Source organism: Bombus vancouverensis, chromosome 1 (genome assembly GCF_051014615.1).
Source record: "Bombus vancouverensis nearcticus chromosome 1, iyBomVanc1_principal, whole genome shotgun sequence".
NCBI classification, from domain to species: Eukaryota; Metazoa; Arthropoda; class Insecta; order Hymenoptera; family Apidae; genus Bombus; species Bombus vancouverensis.
In genome coordinates this window covers 22,983,112-23,008,006 of record NC_134911.1, presented here as the reverse complement: position 1 = coordinate 23,008,006, position 24,895 = coordinate 22,983,112, and the positions used below count along the sequence as shown (strand labels likewise).

The 24,895-nt window shown below is 39.8% G+C and overlaps 2 protein-coding genes across 9 annotated transcripts in view; one reads left to right on the top strand and one right to left on the bottom strand.

Annotated features, from left to right (window-relative positions):
* The window catches only part of LOC117159436 (uncharacterized), a 170,045-nt gene that overhangs the window by 77,718 nt on the left and 67,432 nt on the right, over positions 1–24,895 (bottom strand). For 5 of the 7 annotated variants that reach the window (XM_076623130.1, XM_076623133.1, XM_076623137.1 and 2 more), the window contains one exon: positions 19,575–19,703. The exons of the other annotated variants lie outside the window; for them this stretch is intronic. In XM_076623130.1, the coding sequence (XP_076479245.1) occupies positions 19,575–19,703 (129 nt within the window). The remainder of the gene's footprint in view (positions 1–19,574; positions 19,704–24,895) is intronic. 7 annotated transcript variants of the gene reach the window in all.
* LOC117159438 (uncharacterized) lies at positions 530–3,743 on the top strand. Of its 2 annotated transcripts, XM_033339273.2 has the most exons (4): positions 530–1,562; positions 1,964–2,131; positions 2,200–2,532; positions 3,379–3,743. In XM_033339273.2, the coding sequence occupies exons 1-4, from the start codon at positions 691–693 to the stop codon at positions 3,698–3,700; spliced, it is 1,695 nt and encodes a 564-aa protein (XP_033195164.2). In that variant the 5' UTR covers positions 530–690; the 3' UTR covers positions 3,701–3,743. The 2 variants fall into 2 exon arrangements, 1 of the variants encoding a protein (XP_033195164.2); XR_013058765.1 differs by lacking the exons at positions 530–1,562; positions 3,379–3,743 and having other exon boundaries at positions 2,043–2,131; positions 2,205–2,277.

Genomic DNA, 24,895 nt, shown 5'->3' with positions numbered 1-24,895 from the left:
GCGGCCCGTCAAATCGAATAATCACGAAAAGGTTGATCGATTCGATTCAATTTCCAAGTTGACGCTGACTTTCGTTCTACGTGCGACGAATATTGCGTACGGTCGATGAGTAATCGCTTTGTCGGCCAATCCGATAGGCGTTGCTGACTTCCAGATTGTTGCGTACTTGTCTTCTCACTCGGTGGTTTTTTATCATACGAGGAAATACTCGCGTATTTCTATCGACGTATAGAGACTTGTTAGTATTCATAAGGATGGATTAGACGATCGTTGAATGATGTAAGAGAATTTGTTATCGATTAATTTAAATAGCTAATTCCGATAAGAACCATATGTTCGAATATATCTATTTCGTCATTAATTTAACAGCTCGTTAATCTCTTAAAGAATAAATTCGATGATTTTTATACTGTATCATACGTACAAACGAATACTCTTGTTGTCTCCTCTTATTATTTTGAAAGACAGTTAACTTCGATAAGAATCGACTAATTTCCTCGAAGATCTGCTTTCAGCGTGCATAGGCGTCCGGAGTTCGAACCTTGCACAGTCAAACGTCTACTCGGGGAGATCTTTCAAGATATTCGTGCACCTTTCAGGAAGAATTTGAAAAGTCATTTGGAAAAGCGAAAGAAGCGTCGTTATGATTCAATCTCGATAGAAATCACCGGGCAGAATATTAGAAACGACATGGACGTTTATTTAGATAAAACCTCGAACGACGACGTCACTCTGGAAACGAATTTCGATGCAGCAGCCGATAAATTAAAAAACGTGGAACCGTCGACGAGCGAGGGAAAGAATTCACAGTACGATGCAACGTTCCAAGAAAGCCGCGCAACATCCTCGTCGAAATTTATAGATTGGTCCGAGGGCAAACTCGCCGATTACGCTATGATGAAAAACGTTGCCATGGTTCCAGCAGTGGAAAGATATGCAGAGGACGCGTTTGCTCGTGAAAACGAGAATACGTGCCCGAACAACAACGAGGTTCGTTCGTCGTATAAATTCGAGGCGCATTTAGAAATTGGAAGGGACGGCGGACATTCGCAGCAACGTTTGGCAAATTTCGAGATGAGAAATGAAAAACCTTCGGAGGCGACGGTGAGTCGTTCCCTGGCGGAGAAGTTTCTCGTTTCGATCTTGCAAGAGGACGTCGTGTTCGCGAAAAATTCGCAACAACTTCCGAACGAAAAGGTAGTTGATTTCGAGATGGATGCATCGGAAGAAACTGCTCGTGCATCGAAAGGATCCGTGGAGGTGGAACAAAAGGAAAATGAAAATCTTGCAAAGGTAGCTGATACGTTCGAGGAATTTTCGTTCTGCGAGGCAGCGGATAAGGATGACGATGCGCGTACGCGGAAGGACGATTATTTCGACGAACAGTTTGGAATAGACCCAAAAAGCGAGGCAAATTGTACGGAAGAAAAATCTGCGTTTCATTGGAGCAAGAGTGCGATATCTCGAAGCAAAGATGGAGAGGAAGACGTTGGATCGTCTCCAAAGAAGAATTCGACGAGGAACGACAGAAGAACGGAATCTACGATTTTCTTTAGCCGATCGTAAGTCAATTAGAACGAGAATACTCGATGTGTTTTTACGATCGTACGATACTCGTCGTGGATACTCGCGACTGAAATTTCAATCGAAACGACACGATTGAAATTTTAACTACAGTTCCATCCTTTCCACGGTTTCAACCGAAATTGTCGCGAACGCGATGTCATCGCTCTGTCCTCGTATATTATTTAACGCTTTCTAATCCGTCGGATTGATTTGGATCGGCTAGTAACTCAGTAATCCCGTGTTTTCTCGAAAGGGAAAAGCAAATTGCAGAAATGTCATCGACCCGTGGCATTAAATTTCTAAACACACTACGCTTTCGTTCGTTCCTTATACCGTATAATTACACACATCATAAAACGATGCACACGTGAAAGTTGTTGGAAAAAATACTCGACAGACGCGCCACCAGTTCCGGCAAAGAGGAGGAGGAATTGAACGTTATCGTTCGACGTATGATCGTCATGGAATTGAAGAGGCATCGAAAGAGAGAACAGGCGATGTTGAAGAAGTCTCATTCCGATACGGAGAACGTGCTCGCAAGAAAAAGGTGCAACAACGAAAACAGGTATGTTCGATGTTTGTTTCTTTCGTTTCTTCGAATCGTTGCTCGGTAGACACGCGCAATTGTTTCAGAACAGGTCTGTTCGGCGTCAAAGGCCAAACGTTTTTCCGAGATTTGCTGGAGCTGGAGGAAAGCCTGCGGAATAGTATCGACAACGCGTCAGACAGCCAATCCGCCATAGTCGACGAAAGGATCGCGAAACGCCAAGATCGCGCGGAACAAGATGGAAATCGTTCAAAGAACGACGTACAGAACGACGTGACGTTGCTGGATCGTGTACGCGACTCGATAAATTCGATGGCAACCAGCACCTGCAAGATCCACTCGAATATTCAGCTGGAAAGAAAAGTCAATGCACCTTGCCTGAAGGACGCCGTGGCGGAACGATCGATCGGGCCTCGAAAGTACGTTGTTCGACGAATTATTTAACGGCCCGTTGGAATTTGCCAACCAGCGTCACGCCCAGGGAGCCTTAAATTACGCCCGGAAACGTATTCAGGCGCGAGTTTGATGTCGCGCGCGGAACATAGGGAAAACATCGTCGATTCGCAACGCTGCTTTCATTATTCAGAGGCTTCTGACACGCCTGCAGACAGTCGACGCTCTGACAAAATTTCTATGCTTTATGCCGGCTCTTTCGCGTTAACGCGATTCTCTTTGTCCTTTAAAAATTTCATTCCGGCCAAATCGCAGATTTTCTATTCGGGCAACCGCACGTAAGGCAACGATTATTCGATTCGCGTATTCTTCGAAATGGAAAATCGAGTTTAAATTAGACGATTTTAGGCTAAATTAGACGGTTACAACTGGTTGCGAATGTTTCGGAAAAATTGTGTATCTAGTGGATCTGTAATTTTCTAACGTTGGAACTCGAATAAGCGTCTCTTTGGTTTGTAATTAGACTGCGAATGTTTATACATTTCCGGGAGATTTAAATTTCAACAGATCGTCGAGAGTAAAGAGCGTTTCCAGCGAATATTTGTACATACTTTTTTTCCATTCGAGAGATCTTTATCAGCTTCTACGTTTCATTTTCATTGTACGTATAACATTTTTCTGATCGTATGAAAATCCTACCAAACGACAAAGAATTTATCTTGGATTTAAATGCTGTAACAAATGCAATGGTATTGAAATACTTTTCGCGGGCACTATATGTGTATAAACATCTACAGTTTGATTATAATTCTCAACGTATCGTTTAACGCTTTGCTCAAACCTTTTCTAAGAACGCCATTTATGTTGTCTAGAATGTTGACGACCGATCAGCAGAACCAGGTGAGCAAATCAACGCAGACAGAATACGTCTACGTAATACGAGCAGTGAGAAGTTGTCCCGTTCGAAGGAGACGACTTCCACTGCACTTGCAGCTACATCGGCTGGTATCGAGTCGCGATGCAGTTTGTTCTAAAACGGCTTACCCGAGTTTGGATTCGTCGACATACATCTTTCGAAAAGCTTCGGATAATCTCATTTACGAAAAGGGTAAAGCTAGTCGCAGTCCTAGCTACATTCCTAGACCAGAAAGACATCGATGGAAATATGTGACGCCAAGCAAAGTCATCAAATGAAATAATAATAACGAAATCGAAATTAATTAAAGTACGCTGACAATATATAACACCATGTAACATTTAATTTTTGCAAAATATTATATTGTATTTGTGCTTCTTTTTCTCCACAATATTCCCTAGTTCATTCGCATTGTTGATAATTTTTTAGTCCATCCGATTGATCTTATTTTAATAATTCTAAACAAATTTAATAACATGGATCACCGATGACTACCGCGACACTCAACGCGTTAACATTTTACCGATACCGCTAGCGATTCAACAGCATACGCACGTCCCACCGGCATCTCAGGCGCAGATTCTCCTTGGCGCCGGCTTTGTTTCGGTTCAGACTCTCCAATACCATTCTTTTTGTTCATTGCGGACGGTACGTTTTTCAAATTGGTATCAAACTCTGGAAGCTTACAAAGCAACGCAGCTGACGCAACTGAGCAAGGTACCTTAGTACTAAATAACAAATTACTGCTCGAATAATGAGAAAGATCGTCGGCGACAAAAAGCCGATTAATAGACTATCGATCGGTAAAGTGTTAAATAGTACAATCTCCTATCTATACGCTAGTGTTGGATGTTAAAATTATACTTATCGTCAACTGTACATCGTAAGAGAGATATCGCGTTGAAATATTCGTCGGTGAAACAAAATGACCAATGTCCAGAATACCCTTAACGAATATGATACGAACGACGTTCGAACTTTCATTTAATCCGAAGCTTTCCAAGCTTGGCGACAGCAAGGGTCACCTGCGTTCTGGCCGGAAATCAAACGAGCCGCAACGAACACTTCCTGTTCTCCACGGATCTAAATTTACAGGCTCTCGACACGGTCACAGCCTGAAGTCCGTGGCACTCTAATTAGAAACTGGGCGTCGTTGTCGTTTGGCCACGCGTCGACAGGAGTCGCGACCTTTTAATTACCAACTCCATTTACTCGTGAAAGTCCAATCGATCTCACCTTCCAATACGAACCATCTCTGCGCTCTATTCGTTCGTTTTTCTTTCCTCGCAACGTACAAACATGTCAGAAACTTTTACGTCAGGATACAAAGTGCTGCTCGGCCAAGTCATTGAATCACTTACATGTGTGTTTGTTTTCCAAGTTGCGAAGTAAGCGCCGTTGTATTTAATACAGTCCCTTGTGCCAGAAGTATGTTTTCAAGGCAACGCGATCATAGAACCGAACAGTCTCGTCGTACCTAAACTCTTTAGTCCTGAAATTCTAAACGATCGTACTCTCTTACGCAGTTTGAAGGCTCGTACAGATACGTCTAAGGTCTGTGCAACGAGTCAAGATACCAGCCATTATAATATACAGCTTATGATAATAATAGTAATATACAGTTTATAATAAACAGCTATAAACAAACATTCGCGTGCTGAAAGCACACGCGAGAGGCAGCAGACCTAACCATTGGCCGATCACCGAACGCTAGTCGTTTGTTCATATCCGGGACGAATTTCTCAGTCTCCAAAATTCGTAATAAGTACGTAGTAAGTACGATATTTAAGAACTACGACAACGTCCCTGTCTTATTCAAATACCGTCACGTGCATATGTTTATAGCTGGACTCGTTGAACGGACTATAGTAATTTAGTCGAATGACGCGTAGCCACTTAGCACTAAGCGATTTGCCTGGTACATAGAAAGCGTTGGTTACACGTATAGCGTTAAGTAACATATAATGTTGAGTTACAAATTTAATTTGTTAGTAGCAAATGGCAAATTACTAAATTACACACCGGCTCGCTAAATCAATGGATACATCAATACGAGCTTTAAGTATCGACCATAAATCTTCCTGAAGTTAAATAACGGCAGACTAACGGAACTAAAACTAAAATACGCCGTTGCTAGGAAACAAGAGGCACACATAGCGTGCACGTAGAAACGGGGAACGGTTCTTTCAGAAACGACAAGCTTTTTGGGATAAACTCCGAAGACATCGAGCGAACGACAGTCGATCGAAGTTTGGTTGACGAGCTTCCGACTGTTTTCACCGCAAAAATGTGAGACGACCCGCGCAAGATTCATACCGTGCGAGCAAATACGGCCAGGCTGCACGGCAAACTTACGGTACACGCAGCCTGTCGTACGTGACGAGCGGCTTGAGTAATTGTAAACAGAAGACGCTAAAGGCAGCAAGAAAGTTGCGCGACACTTGCCTCGGGCACCTCTCAGCTATTAGTTTGTATAGTCAACTGATAAACGTCTTGGAAGAAATTGATCCAAGAGCAAACTCATCGGTATCTCGTAGAGAAATCGTATTCGATTCGGTAAATTGTGAATAACTGACGGATGTCGCTCTTGTGGTTGTACGATAGAGAGTTTGTCGTCGATTTGGACAACTAGACAGCTATTGACGAATTAATTTGACGTAGCTCTTTGGCGGATGAACGTTACCTGGAAGCTGACTATCTACGATGATTAGATTTTTAAGAAAAAAGAGTTAGGAAAGCAGTCTTGTTGAAACGAACGACGATGGCAGTTTTGATTCGTGTATATGTGCACGCGTGAGGTTGCCTTGCGTAGTTAATTTTACTTGGACAAAGTATGTCGTTGGTATTTTATATCTTCGATAGCGCTATGACGATGATCTTCCGTTAAAAGGTCAAATTTCTGGCAAAAGTTGTAATAAAATGAAGAATATATTTCTAAAATGGAATACGAATAATGTTGAAGCAACGGACGAATCTTTAATCGAACAATCGCTAGAAGATACGGTGTAATGTTGCACAATGTGTTGGTAATTCTGTTATTTAGGGTTTTGTTAAATTTACTTAATAACGGAAAAATGCACTGCACCGTAGTTTGCAGCAAAATATTATGTAATTAAGACCCTAATTCGTTTCTGCACGGTCCAGGCTCGTTACCGTTTTCGACACGTAAGAAGTCGGGAAACAGCTCGCCGAATTTTTGCAGTCACGCTCGATCTGTTGTGCAGCTTCTTTTCGCTGAACGGAAGATAAACGAATGAAACGGATGACATCGCGAAACAAGCAAACACTATCTCTTTTTCGCGGAATAATTGCTCAGCAAGAAATTGGACGCGTCTCGTTTGACGCTGCTTTCGTACGAAACTTTTTATTTTACCGATAATGGCTTGGAATTCCCGTTGCGTCTACACGCTCGTTATTACGCGTTTGAAGATCGGTGTCGAGAGTTTAACAACGCCAGTTCAGAGAAATGTGATATGAAGATGTTATAAGTGGAACGACGACGAGTCACTGACCACTCGAGTATTTATCAACTTTCTCCTAATTGCGAACTTCATTTTTCCAGGTATCGTCGCGTATAACGGAACTTCTAATCGACAAATGTCGAAAGTCCACAGCGTTTCTTTTCTCCGAACGAAAAATTGACGAAATAAGTCGAATCGAATGAAACAAGTATAAGTTACGAAAATGGATTTCTTTTCGTATCGCTTTTTCTGTTGAATCACTGTTGAATCGCGTTTTAAGTTATTCGAAATAACAAGGAAATATAATATGTAATATGTAATGTAATATAACATATTATAATATATAACGTAATATAATATGTAAATAATAAAATCGATAATCGTGTCGTCAATTGCGACGTTATTAGCGACGGAAGCGGTTATACCAAATATCGATCAAATCTGATATATAAACAAGAAATTCTTTTCTTTTCTTATTCTTTCGTCAGGCATACTTAGGACGATGGAATCAAGCATATTTCGTACCCACGCGCTCTTCACTTAAATCAATTTAATCCTACGGTTCAATTAGTTTCTTCGTAAATCCTACTTCATAGTCGCCGTTCGATGTTATCGACACTTCAAGGCCCATTTCCATAAATTACCAGCCTGAATTATGGTGGCGAACGAAAAAGGTCGCCTCATCGAACTCCGATCTCGGAGATGTAACGTTAGCCTGTAACGCAACGATCGTTCCATTAATGTCCCGCTGTTAGAAACCAGTCTCGTCTAGCCATATTCAAGGTATGCGAGTACAGTGTCTGAAAAGAGTACTCGCGCAGAAATGTACTCGGTGTAAGTTTACGTCTAGTCCTGCGCTATAAACATATTAAATTTAATCTAATTGATTTAACGTAACAGCTGCCTCTTATCGATAAGCTTTATTACGCGTTTATTTTAGGAAGCAGATTTCGTATGCATCGTCTATACGATGCAGATACTATCGCCGTAGTATAATTAAGTTTAATTAATATCTACGATAGCTATAGTTAACTTGATCATTCAAAATTTCAATAGTTTAATAACAAAACATTTGTGAAAATGTTTGGTGAGGTATGGATTTATCGTGAAATTAAGAGGAGGTGGAATATAGAGATTGTACGCAGGGGAGTTTCAAGGCAAGCATCGGCTCTTTTCTGCTTGAACCCTGAAATCAACAGAAATAAAGGTGGGTACTCGTTTCTCTTCGCTATCTTTTTTCCCTCCGTTCCTTCTTTTCCTTGATTTTCCTTCCGTTCCATTCTCTCTCATTTCTTTCTCAATTCCTCTTTACCTTGTCTTACTTTTCCTCCCTTTCTTTCTTCCTTCTTCTGCTTCCGCACATTTTTCTCCCTTACATTTTGCTTCCGATAAAACAAAATGAATCGTAGATAGAGCGCAAGATTTAAAAATTTTGCACAGCTTCGCAACCTAGTCTTATGCATACGAACGAAGAAACAGACTCGTGGTTCTTCCCTGCTTTAATAAAATTGCAAAGCGTGAATTTCGAATCTGCGCAAAATTTCTCTCGCGCTCTGAGTAATGTCAAGGGATTAAACGGGAAATTCGCTAAAACAGACACGTTTCGAGGTGTTAGTATTTCAGCAGAACGCAATCAGTTGTAATTACAAACGTAAATTCATATACATATTATCGTCCGCGACGATCGATAGTGTTTCCAATGCGCATCATTGAGTCGATACACAATGCATCGTACTATGTCCATGATCGGGCTATTTTCACCGCCGCGCACAGATGCAGCTGCAGTTCGAAATGCGAATTATTTGATAATAGACAAACAACGAAATCTACCATCTGCAGAATCAACCTGTCGTTTTAGCGACCCTCCCCGTCGTTTGCGTGGAAGTCTATTTCAATATGTTGTGACGACGTGTCAGCGCATATTTGAGACGATCTGACGAATGTTACTGGACGATGGGTCGCATGTCAAAAGCAACGCGTCCGTTCATCGTCGATTTTGCGTTTGTGCCTGACGGCGCTTACGCAGCCGTTTCGGATCATCTGGCACCGTACGATATATTTTAGTCGCAAGACTCGAAACTTATATTTGACTTATTCGTTTCGGGAAAAATAATTCGTGCGTTTAAATTATAGAGCTAAAAACGTGTGATCTATTTTTCTTTGGCGTTCGATGGTTAATTTGGAAAATTTCAACAGGATAAATTTCTCATGATTTTTAGGAACAGAACAGGATACTCTTTTAAGGTATCGAGTTAATTAATAATTAAATGGATCTTTTAGAGACGCGATTATGTCTTCGATAATTTATTTATTGAAGGAATCGAGATTTTCGTAGTGAAATTCGTGCAATTAACGTCAAAATACCTGGATATTTAGTCGCTTTAACGTGGTACAATATAATCTAATAAAACAATGTGCATATTAATCATCGCCTGGAAAGATTGTAATTAATATCACGATAATTTCGATCGCGATAATAACGCGATTGACATATTTTAATAGGCGATGAAGAAACTTCTTAATGGACGTGAGAACACTGAAGATTAAGTTACTCGGAAAATTGTTGTTTGATACTGTTAAACAGCTGGAAAATTACGCGCCTGAGTAACTAAAGTAAACGACGCTGTCACGAAACGCTTAATAACTGTAACTGCGTGTTTCGTTGTACTGCTTCTACCATTTAACGAGTTCCTCCATTAATAGTACGATACATACATATGCGTGTCACGTTTCGCACAGTGTCGCGATGCTGCTTTTTCCACCTGTGAAGTTAAAAAAGGTATCAGATCGAAACGTATCTTCTCGTTAATTCTTTTCCTCCAGGAAATAGTATTTTGTCGTCAACTGTTTTAATTAGCTCGTTCGTTACGCAATTCTATCGAGTCTTTCATGCGCGAACATCTTTTCGACCGTAGGGAAATTTTTCCTGATTATTTATAATCGAAAAGCATTTTCGTATGTTTATGTATAAAAGACACAATGCACAGCAGGCCAACTTTACAGGAAAGAGATACATCTGTCTTTTGGTTAATTGATAACTTCGTCGCGTATATATGCAACGTCGAGCACGAAAGAGTCATTATACGTTATCTGAATAAAAAATAGCTCGACCTGTTCGTTATGAAAATTTTTTAGCGTAAAAACCAATGAATATTCTACGTGCCAAGAGCCGACAGTTTAGAGCCATCACGTAGTATTAAGTTGTCAGAAAAGTTTCTTTCGTTTTATAAGGAAATAATAGACGCACAATGTTTTTCGTTTTATATTAGTTTATTGAATTATGCACGAACGTGATAATAGAAATATAACGAAATGGATCATACCTAATTCGATAAAATAATATAAAACAGAAATTGTTGTTCGCCTATTATCACCTCATGAAACGAAAGAAACTTTTCGGACAACATAGTACATAGAATTCAACGATTTAAACAAAAACCTACGACGTTGCTGTCGTAGAAACCTTTAATTCCAAACTTTTAATGTACAAATATATTTTATTTTATTTTATGAGGCCAATACACGTAATCGCGAACGCTTCTCGTTAATTTGGCTGGCCAGACCAGCGAGAAAGTCCAAAATGTAGGGGATGAAAAGGGCAAGAGAAGGATAAAGAGGTAAAGGGGGACTCGTTCAAACGCAAATTATCGCCGGCTCCATTTCCATTTTACGAACAATGCACAATGAACCGCGCCGGAAATAAGAATGAGCTTTCGCCCATTCATGCGTATGTACCGCCCTTCCCTGTCTTCTCCATCTTTCCCTTGCTCCCTTGCTTCTTTTTCTTCTTCTTCTTTTTTTCTCTCGTTCTGCCTCACGATCAGAAGCACTTACTGGTCTACGAGGAGAATCGGGTTTCCTTGATGACAGAGAATTGTCTTGCACTTTGCGCGCACTCTTCGCCTTCAGGATGCTCCTGAGATTCTCCAGAAGCCCATTTACGAATGCATTCGAAGAATAACTCCCCTCCTACGACTCTTTTCTTGGAGAGTATTGCGTTCGCATTGTACGGTAATACCGGCCAGCAGTTTGTATTCTTGTACCTAATATCTGCGTCTTTTGTAGGGGAGTAATGCAGCGCAGGGATATCCTGTAGTTATTTCTATTCTTTATTACGTTCAAACAAGGAAATTTATTAAGTTTGTTGTAAGAAAGTAGACGTTGTAACACCGCAACGTTAATTGTTACGATAAAAAACAGAGCGATAAGATATATTTTTACGATTAAGGTTGTATTTTCGACCAATCGCGAGGAAACACGTCAACGGAAGTCGTAAATTCCCGTTGCGATTGTAATAATCGACACCACGAGTTGATCGATCCCCTGATTTCCGTTAAGATAATAGGGGTGGTTGAGAGGGTATAACACTGTGATTCACAGGGCTATAAAATTGATATTTTTCCCACTTAAGTTACACCGTTGCTTATGATATATATCGTCGACAATGATTTAGCGTATAGAGACGCGATGCAATGGCACACTATAGAGTTTTGTTGTAGTAGACTAACCCCTTACTGACATGTTGACTTTCCTAGCGTTGTATAATAAGTAAAGTTCAGTGACGATGCTGTGTCGAAGGAAAGCCAGCGATGGGTGTGTCTAGCGCACGGAAACATCGGATTTGTTCATGACATTTCTGGTCAGGAAAGTGAGGGCAGTATACATTGCTTCTGATTGGATAAACGAGGGTTGGTGGACTAGGAAGGGTCTTAGCCGCCCTCGATAGGAAGTTGCTAATGGGAAGCATCGTACGTGAGAAAAACTAACTTTCCCGTGTCAAGCCGTAGTAGAGGAGAATCTTTAGAAAATGATTTAGAAACAAAGATATTTGTTCGGTCTGAAGGACCTCAGCTAGCAATGACGGGTCCTTAAGACTATTCGAGGGTACGCAGTAAGGATGAGCGGACATCTGGTTTCCGTCTGGCCCGCGGTGTGTGACTTGGTTTAGGTAGAGTGTCATCCGACGTAACAAAGGTAATCAATTAATTGCTAGTCGATTCGTTTGTCACGTGGTCGTGACTCGTGAATAATATCGACGTTATGCTTCCTAACGCGACACGGTCCGATTCTCTTCGTGATTACCAAAATCATCTGTTTATTGATAAATGTCGCGACTAATTACTAGCAGGTACGCTTAATTATTAACGATATGAATGATAGCGAATAGCGAAAACAGGAACTTTTCAGACAACTTGATACCTAATATTTTCAAACAGATGTAAGTCTGTTTAAATTTTCTCAGATATACGGGTGAAACTGTATTCTTTTAGCAAGTGCAAAGGGAAGAAAAGTTATGTTTTCACAGGTGTACAGTAGAATGAACTCTTAATTTTTCTCAATGGAATTTGTTTCGTACATAACATATGTATCCTTGGGTACTAAATTAAGTATATAAATTTCTATTACGATTCCTTCTGCGGTAAAACATTCTATTTAATATATCGAAAATAATGCTCGAATCTAAGTGATTTATAGTTTCGTCGCTACGGATATTTATTACGGCTGTGGACACAGAAAGAGCGCGTTCTTTAATTCCCACACACACACATTATCTATTAAGGTATTTTTTATTATCACAAATTCGTTGCACGAAAGGAAATAATTAATTACCACGTCGCGCATCAAAAGATTCGGGACGACAGCGAAAAATTTTCGCCCGTCGACCAGCCATGAGCGATATCTTCCCAAGTCGTAAGTTCTCTTGGCAGTCGCCCGATCTGAAATTGCGCGGCTGTCTCTCCCATTCTTCGCAGAAAAGAAGATCCATCGAGGAAACACAAGCCAGACGATGGCTCCCACGATTTCTACGCACTGTTAGATCAAGTCGAGAATCGTTTCATCGAGATATAATCGCGGTTAATACGTATTCTGCCAAAAATTGCGTTTTCCGTGTGTGCTCGTTCGTGTATTATTCCATCGGTTCATCGTCGAACATTTTTGGCAATTTTCCGATCTTCCTTTCTTCGCAGAACCCTGTCCCTTGCTTTTCCCTCGCGAACGAAAAGGGTGCAGGGGATAGAAAAGGAAAGAGAACTGGTAGAGAATTTCTTCTCGTCTTCGTCCCTGCACCCACCGTTTTTGTCCTCGATCCATCCGCTTTCACTCTTTTGCAAACGTCCTTCGCTTCTTCCGTTCTTCGTTTCTTTCTGATTCCATTTTCTTCCCGAATTTCGTATACAGAGTCACAAAACACGTAGAGAATATGTTTCTATGGTCACCCGAGGCTTACTTTTCAAGTGGAACAATTTTATATCACGTTGGAAGTGTACTAGCATCGATAAAGACTTCGTGTTTTTCATTGCAACGCGAAGGAACGAAACTATGTAGATATTACGTTGAGTGATAACAGTTTCTTCAAGCATATCTTAGAAGGATACAAGTATTGATACTTTTATATAAAATCCATTTAATCAGGTGAATCTCGTTCGTCTGATTTTTCCGTAGATGTATATCTTTCGTTAAGAAAACACTTCAATGCGTGTATTTCTGCTTTCCGTAAATAATATTCGCAGCACTGCTCGAAATACATGTACAATCGAAATGCTACTCTCTTATTTTGTTCGGTTCGCGGATCTCAGAGCGAGAAACACAAAGTACGAATGATATACGCAGAGAGATTCGTCAGCTGACTCATCGACATCGGTATATTTCGTAAAGTATTTCGAGCGTAAAATGAAATTGTTCGTAAATTGCGATATGAGCCTCGGACGATATTTTTGCGCAGAAACCTCTTTCAGTGTTTCGATATCTACGACTAACCCCATAAAAATATCCTCTACATATTTTGCGACACCCTGCATGGATAACATTCTCGTTTCTCCTACTCGATGAAATCCGGCGTACGCAACTTTTTCAGTTTCTCTACAACTCGTTGTATTCGTCTCGTTCTACCTCGCGCGTTTTCCCTTTCCACCGTCAAATTTCTCTCCTTTGTTCGTTTTCCTCTTCTAGCTTCTTGGCTACGGCCAATATAGAGAACACGCGTCTCTTCCTTCCATAATGAAATTCGACTTCCTTTCAAGCTTGCCCTCTCTGTTGTCTCCTCTTCTACATCTTCTTATTCTTCTTCTTCTTCTTCTATACTCGTTCGACGATACGATGGAAGACCAGGCAAATAACCCGAGCTTCGACAAAGCTTACTCGCGGAGGAACACCGTCCCAGGAGATATCGTCTCGTCCTTAGATCAACGTCGTCGAAGGAATTGTTACTGACAATAAGAAGATCACGAGAACGAGTCCCCTTCTTCTGACGAGCCGAATTCGCGAAATTTGCACCAGCTCCATCTCGCGACTCTTTACTGCGGTAACATTAGGAGCTTTGGTACGTTTGGTACGAGGCGATACTTGAAAAATTGCAAAGTTCAATAACAATAAGTGTGATCGATATCGTCTTCTCAAATTTCTTTTCTTCTTTTTAGAAATCGCGATAGTCAGGAAATAATTGAAACAGAGTTAGTTATCTGTCTGTTTCGTGTCAAATTATAGAAATATCAAATAAATATCGTCTATGTTTAAACATTCTTGAGGCGATACTTGAGAAATTGCAAAGTTCAATAACAATGAGCGTCATCGATACCGTCTTCTCAAATTTATTTTCTTCTTTTCAGAAATTGCAATATCCAGGAAATAATTGAAACAGAGTTAGTTATCTGTCTGTTTCGTGTCAAATTATAGAAATATCAAATAAATATCGTCTATGTTTAAACATTCTTGAGGCGATACTTGAAAAATTGCAAAGTTCATTAACAATGAGTGTGATCGATATCGTCTTCTCAAATTTCTTTTCTTCTTTTCAGAAATCGCGATAGTCAGGAAATAATTGAAACAGAGTTAGTTATCTGTCTGTTTCTTCTTAAATTTATTTTCTTCTTTTCAGAAATCGCGATAGTCAGGAAATAATTGAAACAGAGTTAGTTATCTGTCTGTTTCGCGTCAAATTATAGAAATATCAAATAAATATCGTTTTTGTTTAAACATTCTTGAGGCGATACTTGAAAAATTGCAAAGTTCAATAACAATGAGCGTCATCGATACCGTCTTCTCAAATTTATTTTCTTCTTTTCAGAAATCGCGATAGTCAGGAAATAATTGAAACAGAGTTAGTTATCTGTCTGTTTCGTGTCAAATTATAGAAATATCAAATAAATATCGTCTATGTTTAAACATTCTTGAGGCGATACTTGAAAAATTGCAAAGTTCATTAACAATGAGTGTGATCGATATCGTCTTCTCAAATTTCTTTTCTTCTTTTCAGAAATCGCGATAGTCAGGAAATAATTGAAACAGAGTTAGTTATCTGTCTGTTTCTTCTTAAATTTATTTTCTTCTTTTCAGAAATCGCGATAGTCAGGAAATAATTGAAACAGAGTTAGTTATCTGTCTGTTTCGCGTCAAATTATAGAAATATCAAATAAATATCGTTTTTGTTTAAACATTCTTGAGGCGATACTTGAAAAATTGCAAAGTTCAATAACAATGAGCGTCATCGATACCGTCTTCTCAAATTTATTTTCTTCTTTTCAGAAATCGCGATAGTCAGGAAATAATTGAAACAGAGTTAGTTATCTGTCTGTTTCGTGTCAAATTATAGAAATATCAAATAAATATTGTTTATGTTTAAGCATTTTTACGAGTATTTTACGACGTTAATATTCCACAGATCCAGTGTCAATTTACTTCAAACTGTAATTAGATATATTAAAATACTTCTAAACTAATATAATGCGGTAAACGTGCGACGTGACATAGCACAACACAATACATCACGAAAGAATAGAATTCGATAACTACCATTCAAGAACTAACTCAGCCTCACGCTACGCATTCTAACGAAGGAAACGTGCAATCACGTCTCCTTGGATGCTCGCGCAATCGTCTTTTGTACCGTAATTTCACTCGGAGCTCAATCATCCTCAATCAAATCTCAATCGCTGACAAAAAGATCACCGATAATTCCCATTGCCGCATTACGTATTACAACTTCAAAACGTATCAATATTCCTAAATATAAAATACGATTGAATTATAACAGTCGTCAAACACAGAAGTAAATTTTGATATACTCTTGAAACGAAAAAATAGCGGATCGATAGATGAATCGATCAATTACTGCTATCAAATTCTCGTTACGTGCAAACGCTTCCTCTTAATGCCGTGAAGTGTACACACTTGAATCGACGAAGCGTTCCTTCGTTTCCCGCCGAGAAGTATCTTGCATTCTCTCGATTCCATCGACAGAGCAATTAAATTCACGCTGTAAATCATTGCTTCCAACAATCGTCCCTTCTTCCATCCAGATCCAACGATTTTGCGTAAATACGGCGATCCCGGCGAGGTCATTCGAGTGTGAAACGCGAATCACGTTCCCTAATTGGCAGCTTTTTTCCCGTGGTAATTGGAAGCAACGGTGAAGCATCCTCGGAAGGATCTCGAATCGAAAAAGACGCGGCCAAGGGAACTTGTACGAAAACGGCGAGAGGCAACAAAACGGAACGACTTTTTATTGCTGGAATTGGAAACGGCGGAGAGGATTCTGTCGATTTGACGGCGAGCCATTCTCCAGATTTCGATCAGACTACGAAACGGTAAACTAGCAAAGGGAAACTTTGTAACGATGTTAATACCGAAGGTTTAACGCTGGATCGAACCAGTTGCCCGGATAGTGGGTTTCAGAATTTTATGAAGATTGAAACAGAATTATACATAGGACGTTCTAGTTGCTTTTGATCAAACTTGCACAGTTTCTATACCCGGAAAAGTATTTTTTAAGAACCTTAAAGTTTCGTTAAGAGGAGTAATGAGAATACAAAACAAGAAAAGAACTACGTTTTAGCGTCTTACGGTTCATCGAAACTGAACAAAGTAGAATTTAAAGTGACTTTCGTAAAGTAATACATTTTTCACCGTCATTAGTCTTACAACTACTATTATATCAGGTATATCGATTTTCGACTCATTCTCCGCATCTACAGAGTCTTTACTTTACAGAGTTGTTACTTCTGGCCTGTCTTGGCATATTAATATTTTCCACGTGAATATCGCGTGAAATCGAAGTTTCACCGAATTCAAAACAACAAACGACGAAATTACTACTCCAACGAATTGTAGTACTTGCGCTACGCTATTCCACCAAATGACTTCTTTTATTTCATTTACAATAGTTACAAAGGTTCTCAAGGATTTCCTTTGATCTAGCCAGAACGATAGAGCTTAACTCCTTTGTTGTCCAGATTTTCAACAATTCGACAGCGCGTTCTATTGCGAGGCAATTGGAAACGTTTTTATCAGAAATCCCCGATAAGAGGAAAAGAGGTTTCGGGTACTAGAGGATCGAATCGCCGTAGTTTCTTCGCCCCGCAGCTGAGCTCGGTCATGTAACTGGGATCATTCCCATTTAACGACCGGCCGTTTCAAGATTGCAAAATGTCGCGGACAGTTCTGCTCTTCTACCGTATTTATACGAGATTTCACACGCTATTAACCAGATCGACAAGACTGCGAAAGACTGTAGCGAAAAGACTGAACAGAGATTCGTCGACGTGATTCGATCGAACATTCGAAAAGCCCGCCCTTTCTCGATCGCTCACTGGATTCAATTAAATCCCTTTATTGCAACGACATGTATTTTAGAAGATAATGTGTGTTGGGTTGGTACGTATGAAACGTTGTTTCTTTTTCAAATGAAATTTTAATTGCGCGTAGTTCTTTCGAAATATATTAAACGTCAATGTAATTTCCGCGTGATTTGTCGTACTCTTCAGGCGACTAACTGTATAGTTTTATTATTTAAAATATATAAGAAGGGTCAAATCTACGATTAAAGAATTCTTGGAACGAAGTAATATTAGCGTTTCTTCATTTATTGCTTCTGTTAGAATAATTTATGCGTTAAGCGGTTGTCTAGGTAAAATAGAAGATAAATATGAAATTCATGTTTGCAGTACCTTTCGCGGTTCTTATACCAATTTTAAATTTATATGGAGAAGTCACAGGGATATTCTAATTATTCGTAACGCTAATAACATTTTGACATTTATTTCTATAAATTTCTTTAATATTGAATATGCGATACGTGAGTTCTAAGGAATACCTGCTTTTTTACTTTCATTTGATATCGTATCGCATAAAATTGAAATTTTGAAGAAGGTTTCACATACATAAAGCTAATATATCTGTAACACCTTGTCGTGTTATCCATAATTCTTATTTGATTAAAACGTAGTACTTTAATTCTCTTTATAATTCCTCGCGAACAATCGACTTTCTCTGACAGCAATATGCGAATTAATTTTTCAACTTTCTGCATCAAATTACAGCTGAACATTTTTCGTTACGGGAAATAGCTTTGTACGAACTTCAAACGCTCGATACAAAGGCGAACGTAAAACATAATTACATCAGGCGCTCTGCGATGAGAACACTCGCGCAAATGGTTCTAGTCCGGTCTGGCGGAATCGATTCGAAAATTAATTATTCACAGAGTCGAACAAAGAGAAATGATTTATCATAAAGATAATATTGCCTTTCGTTTCAAATAGATTTTTATTCTCATCGCTGAAGAACATAAGCATAATCAGATCTATATAATCTTCTTCGTGCAACATACAATTATTGCTGCGTTATTAACATATCTATTCGAGCCAAAGAATATGAAATGAAAATACCAACGTAGTATGTGTATCGTCAGAAGAAATTGCAAGTGACAAGGAGATGGCAAAAACTGCTAAATCTCGAACGAGTTGGTTGTATGCGCGTTCGACGCTTTAGGCTGACGATAGAACAACTCCAAAAGGATTTGAGTACATGGATCTTTGTTTTTGAGAAATTAACCGAGAAATTGCATTCGTGCTGCAGTAACTTCTTACGTTTCAAATGACTGCGTTTACTATTTCCGCTGGTAGAATTGTACAAATACGCATACTAATAATCGAAAATTGATGAAAATAAATTATAGAAAATATAGAATATATAATTTATAGAATATATAATTACAGAAAATATAGAATATAAAATATAGAAAATATAGAAATATAGAAAGTAGAAGAAACATAATGATAATATTAAAAGAATTCATGAAGAAGGATGTAAGAGGAAGTTATTAATTTCTCGGCGATAAAGGGCTATACACTCCAATACTCTTAGGGTCTTTTTATCATCAACCTAAAACATCGAACGCACACACAGCCAGCTGATTCGAGATTTCGCATTTCTTGCCGCGTGTTTGCGAATAAAAATCTAATCTTCAAGTGCTTAAAAAGTTGGTGAAAATCGTATAAAATTCTAATTCAAAATTTTTAATATACCAATATAAATCACACTGCTTGGAAGAAATCACAAGACTACTTCGAAGTTACAAGATTACGAAGAATTTATAAAAACATTTCAAAAGTAGTGGAGATTTCTACGGATTCTAGTAGTATGGGATCTCGAAAGTCAGACAACCCTGCTGTCGCGCGAGCTTGGAATCATCACGAAAACTTTCATCGTTACAAGATCTTGGAGCTTCGACCGCTGAGAATGCAGAGCTTCGCTTTGATCGCTTTCGGCCACAGTGTACAGTACTTTGAATCAAAAACGTGAAATGTTATTGAGCCATCCAAGAACCTTTATGCACAGGTTCCTTAATATTAACATAGGAGCCAAGAAAAGATAAAGATCAGAGTCACTAAGGTCACCAAATATGATAACTTACGATTTTCGATAGTCACCGAGTCATTGTCCAACGATCTGGAACAAGTTTCGATCTCTGTCCAAAGATCCGAATCTCGTTCTTTTCTTCGACGCGAAATCTGACGTCTATCGAGTCCTCGTGCAACGATGTCTGGAATTAACCAACCGGATATCTTATTATTTGCTAACTTTCAAACAAAACTGCGTCGATTCTTAAGTTGTCACGAAGAAAATCTGTAGCGACGCAAAAACTTAAGCCGCGATATTACGTCCTTATAACTTTTTACGTAGTACATCAAACGCGATTACACGTAGCTCTAGCGATCATTTTTCTTGGACGTAAACTGTCACGTTCAAGAAAGTCAGGAAATGTAACAAGAAATTTGGGAACCGCGCCGTTACGATCACTTTGCCATTTGTCTTTGCCAAACGATTCAAGGTTTTTGCGATGGTCAACAACGGTAGGACGATCTTCATAAACTTGTGCACGCTTGTTGACAACCGCGACAAATTCCAGTTACCATTTTTACCTCCTGGCGTGTCAGTTTTCTTGCAAAGTCTCTCCTTGTCTTTCTCAAAATTGCCCAACTATGCGAGTCCAGCGCTTAATGCGACACATACCGCGGATATACAAATCGTATTAAGCTTTAAAAATGTGACGAAGTCAAATAATTGAACGTTGTCTAAAACGATTATACAAAACGACGTTTCGCTTAAATATACAATTACGATAAATACACAAACGTAGTACCTAAATAGTCTAGAGTAAGGACAAGAAAGGATGTTCTATTTGAAGCGAAGTTTAGTTTCATTTTAACAAGCAATACCCAATGCAAGAACTGACTACAATATCTTCGTACGTCTTATTCTAACACTCGGCTCTCAACGTCTGTCTTGCCAGGTCAAAAAATGCCGACCCTCGACCCTCGCACCCTTCTCCCACTCCTTTACTCATTTAGCTTTGACGTCACCAAGGCATACACTCTTACTTACACTCTCTCTCTCTCTCACTTTCTCTCTTCTCCAGCGCTCTTACGATTCTTAGTTTATACTTTAAATTTACAACTTGTACTATCCCGAGGAAACTCGGACTTAAATATATGATAGACCAAGCATATACCCCCTCCCCTCCCTTTTTGATATTACACAAATGTAGTATCATGAGTGCTTAGGCTATAGATGTCGTTGCTGGGCACGACCGCTTTTCTTCTCATTTTTGTATCGTGGATGAAAAATCGGACTCCGGTCGTCGGGATTCGAGAACCCGGGTTCCGAACGTTCGTAACCTAAGGCGCTAACTACTGCGCTGTCGTCGTCCGACTCTAGTTAGTGTCGAGTGGTGGTGTGCTATCGAGTGCCGCCACAGGCCTTTTTTCCACGATAAAATTTTAAAAATTTAGAACTAAAAAATTAAAAAAATAACGTCAATCGAGACGACGATCTGCAGTGAGATCCGTTATAACGAGACGCGATAAAGTGCACGTGTACCGAGCGAAAATTCAAAGTCGATTTTCTCGAAAACAAAGCCTCAAATGAAAAATTTTTATTCTATATTTTCGACTTCTTTTTTCACGTAGAATCACCCCCTTTCCGCTTGTACCACCAGTTACCAACCACTCTGTATATTTTAGGTATATCGTTTACCATTTCGAGAAGGTTGAACCGGTTTGCGGATCGTGACATTCTGTTTATATTAAGCGGAATAGTTTTATTAGATAAAATAATAAAATACCACCGTCCTAAAAAATAATTCATTCTTCCAATTAATTCTTGCGAGTATCTGAAAATCGATCCTCTGTGAAACGTGTCACTGCCCTGGAAACTGACGTTTGATGAAACCAGTCGTTTGGCAAAAAGAAACGATGCTGGAAGGCGAGGGAAAATCGCGACTACGAGAATCGCGATTACTATTTCCACCAGGCGAAACTTTTCTTCAATTCTCCCAGCAATTATCTAAAGTTCCGTTGGTCGATGCTTTTCATTCTTATTCGCAGATATTTCCTAGGTTAAACTTTTCTCTGTACAATGATCGCCGGCGACCTCGTTTCGTTTATTGCTCGCATCGCAAATCGACGGGGCGGAGTTCGCGAAACTTTCATTTAAACCGTCGGCCTTTACCCCGAATACACCGCGATACGGAACGAACAATGTCCATTCTGTCTTCGAGGCGAACGATAATAAATTACGAGCTTCAGGCCGAAATCATCGTCCGTTCCGACCGAATGAATCGGTGAAATCAATTTCATTCTGCGAGCTCCGTTTCTCTACGACTCGATCGATCTATAAAGTTTATGCAGTAAAAGACATATCGCCTCTTTCTAATCGTAAAGCGCAATAGGAACTTCGTTTTAATACCAGTCTCATTCTACGATATTTAAGTAGGATAAGGTTCTCTTCGTTTTATGTAATTTTAACGAACGTTACTGGCAAATATTATTTCACCGAGATACGCTTAATTATTTTTGAATTTTTTACTTTCACGGTCCACTAGCTAGTTTTTAAAAAGTTAAGAATCAATAATTTCCAAGAATCGCTGTTTCCATACCATGAAATATACCTTGTACAAAGGGAAGTAAAGTCAGCGTAGACGAAATTCGTCCGTGGCAATCGTACGATCGAAAACAAGTCTCCTGATGAAAATCGAGGCTTCGAAACGAACATAATACACGAAATGACTACAAAAGCGACACAGCGTAATGTATCGTATAATTGAAGACCATAGAGCAGACACGATAGATCACGTTATTTCGTTGTTCGTACAAGAGCAATTTTAAAATACCACTGCTCTGTCAAGCAATAAACTATTACTAAATTATCAAGTATTTCCATAAATTTATCGTCTATCGACCAAAGACTTATATTTTTCTATCGAGCAGGTTGTTCCTCCTTTCAACTATGTTACATTAAAACATACATCCTTTCAGCTACCAAGTAACGAGTTTGACGAAATATCACGAGAATTGGAAAATCAGAAACATCGTACATATCACATTTTTCCCATGTAACCTTCGATCGAAACGGACAAATGAAGCACATTTCACGACGAGTAAGTCATCGGACACCATCTCCGTGTTTTTCACGCGACTCTAATTGCACGATCAACGTGAAAGAAGTGGAACATGACAGAGGATACGTAACGGGAGGGGAAACCGAGATATCGGTGCGTCGCTCGGTATTTGCATACAATGCACCGCGATGCGTTGGCCAGACAATGCTGGATCGGCCCTTCTTTTTTTTTTTTCTTTTTCTCTCGTTCGAACGAGAACAAGGCAGGTAGAGAGGACAGCGGCGTGTTCGTGGTGGCGTAACGTAAATCATATCTCTAAATAGATTCGGATCGGGTGGTGGAGTCGGGACTACCATAAACAGCAGAACGGATCCAATCTGACCTGGAATCGTATCCGAATCAGTCACGGGATCGCGTGTACCGAGCTGGCCAATTTTGCAACATAATTACTCCAGTCCCTCGACTGTATCGATTCTTTCCGAAGGCCATTTGATTTGTGATCGCTGCTGTTCCCCGTTTCACCTTAATTCGCGTAGCTATGATCGCGATTCCTCTTTGACTTTTACCGGAATATAAAGCACTCGAGCCTGTCGTCTTAAACTTCAAACTGGAATTTATTGCTCGAATTACAGAGATACCGTAATGGTAGCGTGCAAACGCTATTCTTTACTCAGAATGAAAATCATACTGTTGAGAATAATGCTACTTTATTATTTTAACTCTTTGCGATCAGCGGTATTTTCCAACCTTCGTTTTACTACGGAGCGCGTTGATTTCAGCAGTCACTGCCGCCAGAACAGTACGATCGTGTAATGTTTCGCTATATCGGTATTTTACCAACAAAATGGAATAGAATAAGATATTTATATAGTATATACTATGTTATATCGAAATTATTATTATTTATTTACAATGATCACGGTATATGTACAATGCACGATACAAGGGAGTTCGTTCGTTCAAGACACGTGAGCTCCTCAATATTTAATCGATATCGCGGATATCGTGACAGCGACCATACTCGAATCCACGCCATTCCACACTACCTGACGATAAACCTTTAGACTTTGACCTTACCTTTGCACATGGCCCAACACCAAACTTTCCCCATCACGTAGGGCACTCAGGATCCTCTCCTCACCCTTTAACTCCAACAAACTCGACATATAAAACTGCGAGCATTCGACCACGAGACTAGTCTTGTGTACAGTTTTGGCCGTGATTTGAACAACTATTTTAACTTCGCTACTTCATCGTAATATCGTACTGAATCATTTTCGTGAATAAAAGCTTAGAAAATTATAAAGGCATAGTCAAGTTGAGTTATAGCTCAGCTACTCCTTTTTGTAGCATTAATTTTACGTGACAATATCGTTGAGGATCGTCTTCTTGATTTTCTGTCGCGATGCGTGTACACTTTAACGTTCCATACTGTAATCGTCAGAAACTCGCGACAATATAAATTATTACGTTCCTATGTACGAAAAGCGGCGACGTCGAACCACGCTCGATATAGGAGCGCAAAGGTTTAAAACAGTGTTCGGTTCGTTCGTATTAAAATTTTGCGACACAAACACCCTGGACAATTACTTCGGCAATTTTCCCCGGATTACGACTGAATATCGTGGAACGATTTAATCAACCAAGAATGTCGAATCATCGATTTCCGTTGACGTTCGCGTAAATTCGATGTTTACGAGGATGGCGATAGAATCGCGGAATTTCCAGTCGGACTGGAACGTAGACGAACGGTAGGAAAAGCGATAGAAATAGAAAGTAAAAGGGACAGTCGGCGGGCGGCGGGTAATTTTTATTCGAACAAAAAGCTTAATCGACGCGTGCAGGATGGACCAATAAAATCGCAATCACGGCGCACCGTTCGTTCGCTGGGAACGCTTGGTAATCATTGCAATTGCGATTCGTTTGTTAAACGAATTTGGAAAGAGAATACGGGGGGACCAATTGTTCGCCGCTGCTCACGTTAAATACGCCAGCTAATTACCAATTAAGCGCTGTACACAAAGCTGCGTGGCGCGCGGCAGATGTTGCTGTTTCCAGGACCGATTCATTTACTCTGTATGCGCATAAATTACGGAAAAACGTAATTCGCGATGCCGCGACAGCGTGAGTCGTTTGGCCGATCGGCGATCCCGATTCTTTTGTCAGTCGATAAAAACCAGCCGAACCTGGAATCTAGTTGCGTATCCAAGGGATTTCGCTCGATCGCAAATGCTTACTCGATAATGCTCTTTTCATACTTATCTCGAGAATCGTTCGAATTTTCTGTGCCGCGTGCTCGGTGGTTCGTTATGCAAATCGCCGCGCTCGTGCAACGT

Excerpts from the sequence above, each read along its gene's own strand:
- LOC117159438 (XM_033339273.2), top strand. The coding sequence starts at position 691 with ATGGACGTTTATTTAGATAAAACCTCGAACGACGACGTCACTCTGGAA. Across the intron at positions 1,563-1,963 it reads ACGATTTTCTTTAGCCGATC|ACGCGCCACCAGTTCCGGCA; the intron begins GTAAGTCAATTA and ends AATACTCGACAG. Across the intron at positions 2,533-3,378 it reads CGATCGATCGGGCCTCGAAA|AATGTTGACGACCGATCAGC; the intron begins GTACGTTGTTCG and ends TATGTTGTCTAG.